We start from the raw sequence: 12,637 nt of genomic DNA, 5'->3' as shown, positions 1-12,637 counted from the left end.
CACATGGGCCACTAGCAGTAATGAAGGAGGGAGAACAAAATTAAAGGTACCAAAATGTTTCACAGTGCTTCCCCATCATGGTGACCTTGTAGAATGCAGGCACATCACACAAGTAGATTCCAGAGAGAAACTCTCTTCCCTCAGAGCTTTGTGTGTGTGGGTTCAGCTGCATCATCATCAGGTCTGTCAAATGGAAGCCACCCCCAACCCCGTCCCCACCTCCGGCACCCACAGTCAACAACTCTGAAGACAGACAGTTCTTCTCAAACAGTTTAATAGCAAATAAACAAAGGAAGGTACCACACTTGGCAGATACAAAATGACTTTTTGTCCGTGTGTCTGTGCAATTAAAACAGATTTAGGTTCCCCATTGGGACAAAAGGAAAACACACAAAAAAGGGAGGGAGAGTCCTTTTAAACACACACTCCCTTGCTCCAAACTTTTAACAACTTTTCCTTTTTTAATCCACTACACAAACTGTGATTAGGTAAGAAAAGCGACAAGGGCTCTTCTTGCCCTTTTTTTTTTTTTTAAAAACCATTAAAGCAAAATCCATAATTTTCTACAGAGTACAACACAAGTTCACACACAAAAGACATCTTTTATAAATCAAACAGGAAAAAAGGAAAGCTCAAACAAGGTCAAGAAAAAAGCATCTCTACGGCTGAATCACGACTTTGAGTTGATTGAATCCCGTTGCTGCTGCAGAACAGACTGTGCGTTTGGTCATAGTGGCAATTTTTTCTCTTCACATTGTGAAATCACTTTACATTGTTTTCTAGTAGAAAAGGCAAAAAACTGTACAAAACCCCTAGTGTTAAATACAACGTTTGTACCAATAAAAAACTCACACAGGTTTGTCTCCAAAATGTAAAGTTTCTTTTTTTTTTTCTTTTTAAATTATTCACAAAAAGCAGCTGGAAATCAGAAAGGCAGCTGCCGCTCCAGGGTCTCAAATCCATTAAAACCACTACAGAACAATTAAAACAATCCGAGAGAAAAGGGAAAGGAAACAATGTCCAACATTTGGCATTTGGTTTTATCCACAGGTTTTCCCAGAGCTCCTCTTGGAATTGAAAGCAAACTATATTGGCAAACACAGCTTCTCAGTACACAGGAAGGGGCCTCAGCACCTCCTGCCAACAGAGGCGCTCTGTGCAGTCAGACTGTGGGGCACACAGCAGGGTCTCTCATGCTCTGGCCTCTTTCATCCCACCACCCCTTCCAGGACATTAAGCAGCCTACTTACAGGGGTCCCCCCACTTGGCTGCCATTTCTTCCTAGTAAGGTAGCCTCTGCAAGCATAATATATTGGGCAACCTGTAGGGGACCCAAAGCAGAAACTGAGCTGGAGTCCCTTCATCACCAGGGAGTGGATGATGCTGGACAGTGCTTTCTCCTCCTCACCACCCCATCCCTTGCTGCACCTTGCCACCCTTTTCGGGACAATCTTGCTTCCACTTTCCCTCCCACCAGTGCTTAAGTCTCAGTGGGATCTATCAAAAATCCCCCCTGCTGCCTCTGCTCTTCACAGATCCGTCCCTGACTACTCATTTCCTCTAGTCTCCTCCTCCATTCACATTCTTCCAAGTCCCCAAGACCCTGAGGCTGGATGGTGCTACAAGAGAAGAGGGTAAGTTTCCCTTAGGAAACCAAAGAGCTGGCTGGCCTGGCACCTGGGGACAGTAGCTATCTGGCTCCTCACCCAATTTAAAAACAAATTCTTGCCCCTCCCCCAACTCTCCCAGCTAAGTAAGAGCAGAGCCGTAGTGAGGAGCCAGTGTGGGGTGGTTGGTGCCCAGAGCTGTAAACAGTGTGAAGACTGTAGTATTTATTGTGCTTGTCACCTAGGAAAGCGCAGGCAGGCAGGCAGGCAGGCAGGCAGGCAGGCAGGCAGGCAGGCAGGTGTACTGCCACTCAGTGCACAGATGGCCTCCTCTGGGGAGTCAGTCAGAAGCAGTGCCCTCTCTCCTCCCTCTGTGATCCAGCCTTGTGTGCTTAAGCCTCCTGCCTACCCACAGCCACCTTTGCTTCTGCCTCTCTGCCCCTCTGGACTCCCTGAGCAGAGCAGCCAGCCTCCTGGATCCCCCACTGAGACCTGGAGGCCACAAAGAGTGACAGTCTAAGTGCACAGGCAAACACTCTAAGGGCAATAGAGGAGAAAGTTGCCACTTCAAAATAAAACAATACACTCTGAGGAAAAAAAAAATCAACCCCATAACAATTTAAAACATCTTCTTTGAAACCCCTTTAAATCAGTCAGTTTTTGCACAAACTATAGAAAACAGAGAGGTGAGGGTGATACATACGAAGGTGTGAAGAAGCAGCAGGGAACATGCACAACTTGTTTTTCTGGGCATAATCTTAGTAGGAAAGGAAAAACTCAAAACAAAAAGGCAAAAACAATACAAAACCCAAAAAAGTCGAAAGCATCACATTTTGCTGTGGAGACTGTAGGAATAGCATAGGTGTGAGCTGGCTGAGCCAAGGGGAGGGGAGGAGGGACCCTAGGGCTTCCCTGCAGGCTGCTTCAGGAAGAACCACAAAGGAAAAGGAAAAAGGGTAGCTGGGGCCCAAACCTCAGCCTCCAGTGAAAAGGGAATGGGGGGGAGGGGGTGGGTATTTCAGACATTTTCTGCAGTTGAGAACTCAGAAAAACAAAAATTAATAACAACATGCGGTCTCCTCAAGCCCCAAAACTATGTCAGCAAAATGTGTTCAGGAGCCTCAAAGATTTTAGTGACATCTTTTATTTCATTGTTTATTTCAAAGCTGTCTTTAAAACGAAGCACACAGAGGAAGAAAGCCTGGAAGCGGACTGGCTGTGTGTTCACAAGGATACAAACACCACACGGCATGTGCTAGTAGGGCTGCTCTGAGACAGTTACAAAGAATTGGAATCACAAAATCAAGTGGTTATCTTAGGAAGTTCTAGAAAAATAGATTTTTTTTTATATTCAAATGCAAGTTTAAATATTTTCCCTTCAGCAGTCGTTCTAGCAAAACCAATTTTGGCAGCACAAAAGGGAAAAAAAAAGAAAGAAAAAAGAAAAAACAAAGAAAGAAACAAACATAATAAAATACACATCAGCATCAAAGGTCAACACAAGGTCAAAGGTGAGAGTTCAAGCATCAGAGAAGCTGAAGAGACAGGGATTTGGACGATGTACTTGACGCCACATCGACATGCTTTAGGCACAACGATGAACAAACGGCAGGAATCTAGAAAAAAAACAAACCAGAAAGAGGGAGATCCACTGAGTTACACAGAGCAATACATCCAAACAGAGAGAGAGAACAGGACACTCACTGTATGCAGCCCTGAAATGAGGAGGCGGGGAAGGGCAGGGGTGGGGAATGACAAGAACTTTTTTGCACATGCTAACAATGGACACAGGGAAAAGTTCAAAAGGACATGAAGGACACCAAGAGAACATCTGACTGCCAGAGACAGAAGGGAACCTAAGGCTTGGATTTCCTGCAAAGCACCCAACATATCCAGACAGTCTTTGGGCAAGCAAGTCTCAGCAACAAAAGATGCTAACTAGAGTGGGAGGGAGACTATTTAAGGTAGAGGGCCAGAGTTTCTTGCTCGATCTTGGGATGGCCCTTCGTTCCCAGAAATCCAAGCCCTAAGCTTCCACAGAAGCCCTGACCACTCGTGTGGAACCCAGGAGATAGTGGTTGGGCTGCACTGAAGGCAAATCAATGGCATGATATAATCTACGAAACAAAACTACAGCAGAAAACACACTAAGTGAAACCTCCACGCAACAGAAACGGACTGCTTAAGACTTCATCACTCCAGTCTCCACTCTAAGCTGAGCCCTTCCCTTCCACATCAAGACTTACAGGGGAGCAGCTTCTTCAACAAAACCATCTTTGGCCTGGGGAGAGAACTGTGCTCAAGGACAGTGCTACTGCTGTGCTGGGCAAACGGGACAATGGAAGTACATGGTCTCCCCAGCTGGCTGGCTGGCTGACTGAGCAGACCATGGCTCTGCTAGAGCAAGTGCTCCTTTTAGAAATCACAAGTAGGTATGAAGTCTGGGGTCTGTACTCCCAAAGGTGGAGTCACGCCTTTGCCTCTAATATCATTAGGAAGGTTTCATATGGTCCTGGAGCACAGGACAAAATCTGTGGACAAAAATGGGAAAGATAGAGGGAAGCCGGAAGAAGGGGAAAGAATGTGGTGTTCTGGCCAAGGAGGAAGACAGAACAGAAGGTGAGGGAACACAGCACTGGCAGCACCCTATAGAGCACAGCTCTTGCCTCTGCCAATTCACAGCATTAATGTTAGCCTTCCCCTTGGACAGGTTACCTGGGCTGCAAACGGTCACAGAAAGTCAGTAGTTTCAATCATACACAGCACCCTGTGTGTACAACAATCACATTCTGGATTCTACAAAATCCTGGCCTTTTCCAGAGATATAATTTAGGTAATAAATATTCTCCACCCCGGAGCTGTATAAAACTTCTATAAAAATAGAAACAACATTCTTGGTTCCAGCTGGTTGGGATTCAAAGCAGTGCCTGCCCAACCTAGCATTTTTTTCTTTTTTCTTTTTTTCCTTTTTAAGTTTTTTTTTAATTTTTTATTTTTTATTTTTTGCATTATTTTAAAAAATCCATCATTACCCTGGAAGCCTTTAGAACAGTTTTATCTTGAAACACAGGACACTTTTCTCCCAGTGCACAGAATTCAAGTTTACGTGGTTCAGCTGAAGAAGTGTATGTTTCGTGTTTAAGAGGACAACAGACTCAACTCATCACTATTAAGAGAGCAGCTGTCCCAGCATCAATGGGACAACATCACTAACAACTTCCTGCACAACAGCAAGATGGTCAGTCCCTGTTTGTTATTCACAGGGACAGCATGACAAGGAGAGTGAGTGTCCCCATCTGACTTAAAGCAGGCTAGCCCCTTCTAATCTCTGCTGCTGAGAGCCAAGACGTTGTGAGGTTTAAGCTTCCAATGACTCAGGAACCAGGCCCTGGCTGTGGTTATTAATCATATACTTATAGGGCTACCACCTCTGCTCAGAGGCTGTGTGGGACACTGGCAAAGGCTGGAGTTAAGACCCGTGAAAGGCAGCAGGAGCTCACTGTAAGCATCATGACAAAATGAACATGGGTTAATACTGAGGTAAATGAACACTAAATCCATATGGAGCCTGTAAACTTCCTGTACTCTCTTCTGCCTTCAAGGACAGAGAATGGGGCTAGAGTGGCTGGAGGAGAGGCCTGTCAGACCTTTATGAGATATACAACATTTGGGACACTTCATTAAGGAGGCAGAAATGCACTTCTGAACCTTCTTGAATACTAGGCTCTGCTCAAATACAGCACAGTGGCTTGCAGAGACCTTGATTCAGGCACACCAAGAAGCTGGTCTCTCCTCCATCACTCAAATGGCTTCTTGATGGCTCTGCCCATGAACTGCACCCTTGTTGGCTAGAAAGGCTGCAAGAGCTTCTTAGGTCTGCTTTCGTGAGAAAACTGTGGCCGGAGAAGGAGGCAACATTCCTTGGTGTGGTGAACTTCCATAGACTTTCTTCAAAAGGAACTGCTGGAAATGGGCATAGTCTAACTTCATGTTGAAATAAACTAAAATGACCTCTCTGGTTGCCACCAACCAGGCAGGACAATAAAACACGAATGGTGGGCCAGGCTGGCTAGTCATGGGTATCTCCCTGTTATTTGCATATTCCAGGCTAAATGAAAAGTGCGTTATTTCCTGAGACTTGCTTACCCTCTTTTAGAGAAGAGCAGAAATCCAGGACAAAAATTAGAAAAATAGGTGGCGTAAGTTCAGCATTTCCACAGAAAGCAGCCAGTCATGAAGGGGTCTAGATGCCAAGCCATCTCACCCATTCTGCCCCATACCGCATTAGACTTTAGTTCTCAGTCTACCCACCCTTGCAGGCAGGGAGAGAGACCTTGGAGATCAACTTTCTGTTCTGCTCAGCCCTCTCTTTCCATGGTTTGGGGCATGTTCTAATTATCTTTTAAACCCATTTCTCTCTTCCTCAAGGTGGACTGGTGTTGGTCCTTCTCAACATACTAGTTACAAACACAGCAAACTTTAAATAAAGGGAAAAAGAAACAAAACAAAACAAAACCCTCAGGATATGGCACCTAAACTCCAAAGTAAAACACTGGAAACCAAAGCACAAACTTGTCCTCTGTACGAAGCGACACTCCCACAGAAGGCAGTAGCTGAGTCTTCAGGGCAAGCTGTGCCTGCGAGAGTGGCAGGGATCAGGGTCCAGGGCTGTCAACACACAGCCTTAGGGCTTCGAATGATTAAGGGTGCTCCTCCCCCACTTACCAGAAGATCTTCTCACTCCAGTCTCAGAGGGGAGCACGATCAGTAGGGCTTACTATCATTCTTCGAACGTTTGAGCTGCACTTTAAGCCTCTTCATTCCAATCTGAAAGCCGTTCATGGACTGGATGGCAGCTTGAGCTGAGACAGGATTGTCATAACTTACAAAGCCTGTGTGTCCAAGCAGAAACCTAGGTGAGGAGCCTAATAAAGAGGCCTCAGTCCTGTACAAAAGGTTATCTCAACTGTTCTCAGCATGCACAAAAATTCTGGCAATGACAACCACAGGAAACAATTAGGTTCTCAGTGGTACTACCTGACATTCACCAGCATTCCCCAAGCGAAGCTATTTCTACACACTATTTCCTCTGGACCAATACTGTGAACAGAAAGCACTACCTCTACTACAGGTAGGACTAAGCTCAGAAAGAGGTCATGATCTGCTAAGGTCAAATGCAAATCCAGATTTCCCTGAGTTTGTCAGCAGCTACTTTCTCTCTTTCTCAGTACTTCATCCCATTCCAACACCAGAAGAGAAGTCAACATACCAAAACACTTGCTCAGGTTGGTCTGCTTGTCTATGAAAACCTTGGCAGACACGACATTCCCAAAGGGCATAAACATCTGCAGTAAGTCCTGGTCTCCAAACTCTTGGGGTAGGTGATAGATGAACAGGTTGGCTCCTTCTGGACCTTCAAATATCCATGGATTGGAAGAATATCAGTGTTAAGCATGCTCATCACCAAGGGCCAATGGTCTCTCATTCCTATCTATATTAACACTAGCAAAATCTCAACAAATTTATTGTCTGAAAGGGAACGAAAAAGATTCTCTAATAGCAGGCAGTAATTCCAAAATTAGATTTCTTCCCTTGCATGTGTCATCTCATGGAAGGATTTTTTTTTTTTTCCCAAAACAAGTTTTACCCATGTAGCTCTGGTACCTGCCTCTGCCTCCCAAGTGCTGAGATTAAAGGTGTGTGTGCTACCACCAAGCTGGAAGGATTTGCCGTGTGTGTGTGTGTGTGTGTGTGTGTGTGTGTGTGTGTGTGTGTGTGTGTGTGTGTGTGTGTGTGTGTGTGTTTTTGTCTCATTATAAAGTTCTGGCTGTACTAGAACTCACTAAGTAGACCAGGCTCAAACTTACAGAGACCCAGTAGCCTCTGTATTCCAGATGCTGGGATTAAAACTGTGGGCCATTTTACACCTGAACATTAAAGGCCCATACCTTGCCAGAGAGGATATAAGGGATTGGAAAGAAGGCAGATCTGCAAGTACAGTAGTAAAACAAAGGGGAGAAAAAGGAGAATATAGTCAAAAGTTTCAGCCTGTAATTATACCATTCAGAAAGCTAAGAGAGGAGGCTCTCAATTCAAGGTCTGCCTGGGCTACATAGTGAGACCCTGCCTCAAAAACAAAAGCAAGTAAACAACAACAACAAAGTTAATTTTCAAAACTGTGCCTAGGCACTAAAGGATGACAAACAGACTGGCAGTCTAGAGCAGGAATGGAGTAGCAAATGACAATGGGGTACTAGGGAGCTCCTAGGGGACATTCACAAATGCTCTCTCGTTAAGGTAGGTGTTCAACACCACATAAACACAAGAGTTTTATACCAAAATGGGCAAATTTTAAATTTAACCATACTTAAACTACATCTCAGTTAAAAAAAAAGGGGGGGCATTTTAAAATGGACCTATGAAGTGAGGCATGGCAGTGCATACCTTTAAACCCAGTACTCTGAAGGGGTGAGTTTGAAGCCAGTCTAGTCTGGTCTACATATAATTTAAGTCCAGGATAGCTGTTACACAGAGAAACCCTGTCTAGAAAAACCACAACTCCCAACCCCAACACACACAAAAGTGCCCATGATTAACACAGAACTATAAACACAGAATATATAAAGCAGAATATACTTTCTTTACTTACAATGTGATTTTTCTAATGAAGAGTGACTAAATCAATAAAAAATAATCCAGCCATTCCCTCGCCTAGTCTCCTAGTTGTTGTCGAACCCATGGCCCATTATGGCTTCCAGGTCTGTGCACTTGCCACTCCTCTTCTCCTACACACACTTGGTTTGCTCCCTCACACCCTCCAGATCAGATGTCTTAACACTGGCTCCTACACTAAAGCCAAAAAGGCTACTTGTTTTTCTTACATCAGTGTTACACCTTATCAAGTCATGGTTATAAAAACCCAGTCAAACCTAAACACTGGGGTGCCAGCAGCAACTGTCAATAAAGTCCTCAATTTAATTCCATTTTTATCCATGTACTACTTCTCACTCCATCCATCAAACTTACCAGCTATCTTACTCTATCTCATCACATCTCAGTATCTCATTTAGGACAAACAAAGAGAAAATGTCAAACGATGAACCTAAGAGGAATGAATATTTAGACAATCTCCTGGTAGATTCATAACCCAGAGACTTCCTAACAAAACAAGATTCTTGTCGAATGATGAGATCAAGTCCAATGCCTACCAGTTTCTTTATTTAAAACTAAGCTCCCTCCCAAGAGGATCTCTATGATTCTGATTCACCCACACACCCTTCTCCCCCGAAAAATGGCAAAAAGCACTGCACTTCACAGTCTTTCTCAGTTTGTCTTGGCCTTGGTTGGGAAAAGGTTACCTAAACTCCCTTGACGCAAACTCCAACTTCTAAGTCTGGTGCACTTACCTTCCTTCTGGCTTCCAGCAGCACCAATACTCTGCTGTGTCAACAGATTCTGGTTGTACAGAGTAGGGAGGGCTGCAGCAGCATATTGCTGGATACCAGAATACGCCTGGGTGAGGGCTTCCATGGTACTCCCAGTGCCATTGGAAAGGCCACTGCTGCCCAAACCTCCATTCAAAGCAGCCATTCCTTAAAGGAAGAGGAAAATTAATATACTAGAAAGATTCAACTGATACTAAAGACAGATACACTTATATTACTAAAAATCAGACCTCTCTCCCCAAAATTTGATTTTTTAATTTCCCTTTTAACTACACACTGAGTTAGACCATTCCTCTGACTGGTCCTATTTGAGACCTTGCTGCTACTGTGAGAATTACAAATCCCACTCCTCAGCACCACTCTCTTCATTACTGTTTTCCAGACAGAAGGCCTGACACCAGTCACAAATGGCTAGGTCCATTTCCATCTTTACCCACTCTATCCCCTCTCTCTGGTTTTTTGTTTTGTTTTGTTTTTCAAGACAGGGTTTTTCTGTGTAGCCCTGGCTATCCTTGAACTCACTCTGTAGACCAGGCTAGTTTTTGGAAATCTGTCTGCCTCTACATCTCCAATATTAAGATTACTATCACCAGGCTCTATGTTCTCATTCAACATTATCTCTGTGAAAGCTTTTTTTTTATACTTTAAAATTGTGTGTGGGTGTTTTGCCTGTATGTACATCTGTGCACGCCATTCATGCAGCATCCATGGAGCCCAAAAGAGGATGTCAGATCCCCTGGGAATGAAGTTACAGACAGCTGTGAACCGTCATGTGGATGCTGGGAAGCAAACTCTTAACAGTAGACCCATCTCTCCAGTTGCTGATTTAACTTCATTTGTTAGGGGGTTTTGTTTTGGCTTGTTTTAGTTTTTCAAGACAGGGTTTCTCCATGGCAGTCTAGGAACTTGTTCTGTTGACCAAGCCAGTCTTGAACTCAGAAGTCTACCTCCCTTTCCCACCTAGGTACTGGGATTAAAGGCATGTGCTACCACCACCTGGCCACATTTAACTAAGCGCCCTTCAAAGTATTCTATTACTTCTGCTTCGCAGCAGGTAAGAAATGAGTATTAGAATGATGGTCCAAGGTTACAGCTAGCTAAGCAGCAGAGTTTGGATTTACCTCAGATCTGACAAAATGCATGATTATTTCTAACTTTTCTTGGGCGGAGGCCATTATTCTATTGGTACTTCTATACTGGGTTAGGTTATAAAAGTAGCCTGATGACAACCAGGGGTTGCCCATTACCTGCCAATGAGCCAACGTTGAGGCCAGCTGTTGCTCCGGCTAATGTTTGCAGCGCTCCAAGTGAGGCTATGGGGTTGACAGAATTACTGCTGCTGGAGCTCGGTGAAGACCCTGCTATTAGAAATTCAGGAGTTAAATCATCACTTTCCTTCTCTTGCCAACAGGACACAAAGCACAAGAATGATCCTATCAACTGTTCTATTTACAAAAGGGATTTTGCAATCACCGAATTCTGATAATTGTCCTTCTAAGAAATCAGAGACAAATGAAGGTTACAACAAATAAAAATGATGAAATTTCAAATGATCAAAAAAATGACAAAAATGACATCTGAGGGTGATGGTGCTTGGTTACCAATCCTAAGGACCTGAGCTCCACTCCTGGGACTACAGGAGAAGAACCAACTTGCAATTGCAAGTTGTCCTCTGACTGTCACATGGCCATATGTGCATGTATACATTATCATTTCAACTGTATATATGTACATCTATGTAAATGTATGTTTATGTGGGCATAAAAGTTAGAAGAGAAAGTCGAATTCTCTGGAGTTACAGGCAGCTGTGAGTTACCCCCTATGGGTACTGGGAACCAAGCCCAGGTCTGCTGAGAGACCAGTACATGCTATTAATCACTGAATCTCTTCTTGCCTCAATAAATAATTTTAAAAAACTTAATGAAAAACAAAAACAAATCTAAAAAGGCCATGATTGACAAAATCTTTAATCCCAGCATTCAGGAGTCAGAAGAAGGATCTTTTTTGAGTTCAAGGCCAGCCTGGTCTAAACAGCAAGTCCAAGATAGACGGAACTTAGATAGAGACTTGTCTCAAAAAATAAAATAGAGAGAGACAGACAGAAGACAGATATCTGTTGCTCATAATACAACCTACCTGGTATGTGTTAATTCCTTCCCAAGATGGACTGCCCTGCCCTTAGCTTTGCCTTCAGAAAGGATGTGTCCAAGGCACACAATTTTCCTTATTATCCCCTTACCTGAACTGGTGAGTACGCTGAGGGGACTGCTGGATGTAGTGAGAGCATTGGTACCACTTGGTGTATTCTGAGCTGCACTAGCTGCAGCAGCCAGTGCAGCCAAATTCTGGAGCTGCATTGCATTTAACCCTGCAATATCCAAAAAAATTCATCAGCCAGAAGATTAGATGTCCAACATTTATTCCAGCAATGAATGGAAACTGGTCCCAGACAAAGAGGAACTAACTATATAAGAACATACTTAGTTTCTACATTTTTCACGCTATACCACAGGGCTCTAAAAGACTCAGCCATTATTTAGTATGAAACTTTAAAATACTGGGGTCCTAATTCAGTGGTATAACATGTGCTAACGGTGCATGAGGCCTTGAGATCTATTCCCAGTAGGAAGAAATTTAAAGCCACTTCCTTAGAAAAAGAGCTTCAAATGAGCACTAACACAGAGGTAGGCAGAACTGAATGAGAGAGTACCTGTGATCTATCATGGGGAAGGAGCCCAAGGGAAGAGCCCCAGCTACAGTAAAGTAAGGCCTTCTTTCTTTTTTTTCTTTCTTTCTTTTTTTTTTTTCGGAGCTGGGGACCGAACCCAGGGCCTTGCGCTCGCTAGGCAAGTGCTCTATCACTGAGCTAAATCCTCAACCCCAAAGTAAGGCCTTCTTACATACAAATAGGTACACTGGAGGGAAAGAAGCAGGAAACAAAGATCTAGAGGGCTCCATGGGAGTAACAGGAAAGAACAGAACTAGGAGAAGAAATGAAGAATAAAGGACACTGCCACTGTAACAGTGTATTATTAATCATCAGAAAAAGACAGAAAAAATTTGAGGGAAAGGATATTAAGCCTAGAAAACACAAAATAAGAACAAATTTGAATTATGTTGTACATTTTGTAAAGCATTTTACTAGAGGACATACAGACTATTAAGACAGGAAGCAGAGAAAGTAAAAAAGATATGCATTATAGTATCTTTTCCCAAAGTAGAAAACCAAATTCCCTAGGGCAAAACCAATTACTATCAAAACTTCAAAATGAAGGTCACCAAACATGCCCTTTCTCAATGCAATGCTCAGCTACACGCCACCGGACAGTCAGGCTGCTACAGAACTACTCACATTCTGCCTCTTCAGCCTCTTCTGAGAGCCCCAGGCTCCTGACTGTCTTTAGAGCTTCATTTTGTTATAAACCATGCATCTGTTACTTATATTTCCCATATATCTTAACAGCAACAACAGCATGAATTCAGAAACACAAAAACTCCCTGGTTCTAGTAGCTCTCGGTAAGTATTTCCGCAAAGTCATAGAACTTAATTTACTATAGGGGTCTGGATGGCCCCTAAGTGCTCTT

The 12,637-nt window shown here is 43.5% G+C and overlaps 1 protein-coding gene across 10 annotated transcripts in view; it reads right to left on the bottom strand.

Annotated features, from left to right (window-relative positions):
- Nucleotides 1-257: 257 nt before the first annotated feature.
- Nucleotides 258-12,637, bottom strand: part of Celf1 (CUGBP Elav-like family member 1) — a 74,184-nt gene continuing 61,804 nt past the window's right edge. For 4 of the 10 annotated variants that reach the window (XM_032903642.1, XM_032903638.1, XM_032903634.1 and 1 more), the window contains 6 exons: nt 11,292-11,420; nt 10,300-10,413; nt 9,014-9,199; nt 6,877-7,020; nt 6,333-6,499; nt 2,736-3,223 (listed from right to left, as the gene is read on the bottom strand). In XM_032903642.1, coding sequence (XP_032759533.1) covers nt 6,372-6,499; nt 6,877-7,020; nt 9,014-9,199; nt 10,300-10,413; nt 11,292-11,420 — 701 coding nt within the window. In that variant the 3' untranslated portion in view covers nt 2,736-3,223; nt 6,333-6,371. Of the gene's footprint in view, nt 6,245-6,332; nt 6,500-6,876; nt 7,021-9,013; nt 9,200-10,299; nt 10,414-11,291; nt 11,421-12,637 lie in introns of all 10 variants that reach the window. The other 6 variants (XM_032903644.1, XM_032903640.1, XM_032903637.1 and 3 more) reach the window with 4 other exon arrangements.

This window comes from Rattus rattus, chromosome 5 (genome assembly GCF_011064425.1).
Source record: "Rattus rattus isolate New Zealand chromosome 5, Rrattus_CSIRO_v1, whole genome shotgun sequence".
Taxonomy (NCBI): domain Eukaryota; kingdom Metazoa; phylum Chordata; class Mammalia; order Rodentia; family Muridae; genus Rattus; species Rattus rattus.
The sequence above is the reverse complement of the archived record's forward strand: the minus strand, read 5'-3'. Positions and strand labels throughout refer to the sequence as shown.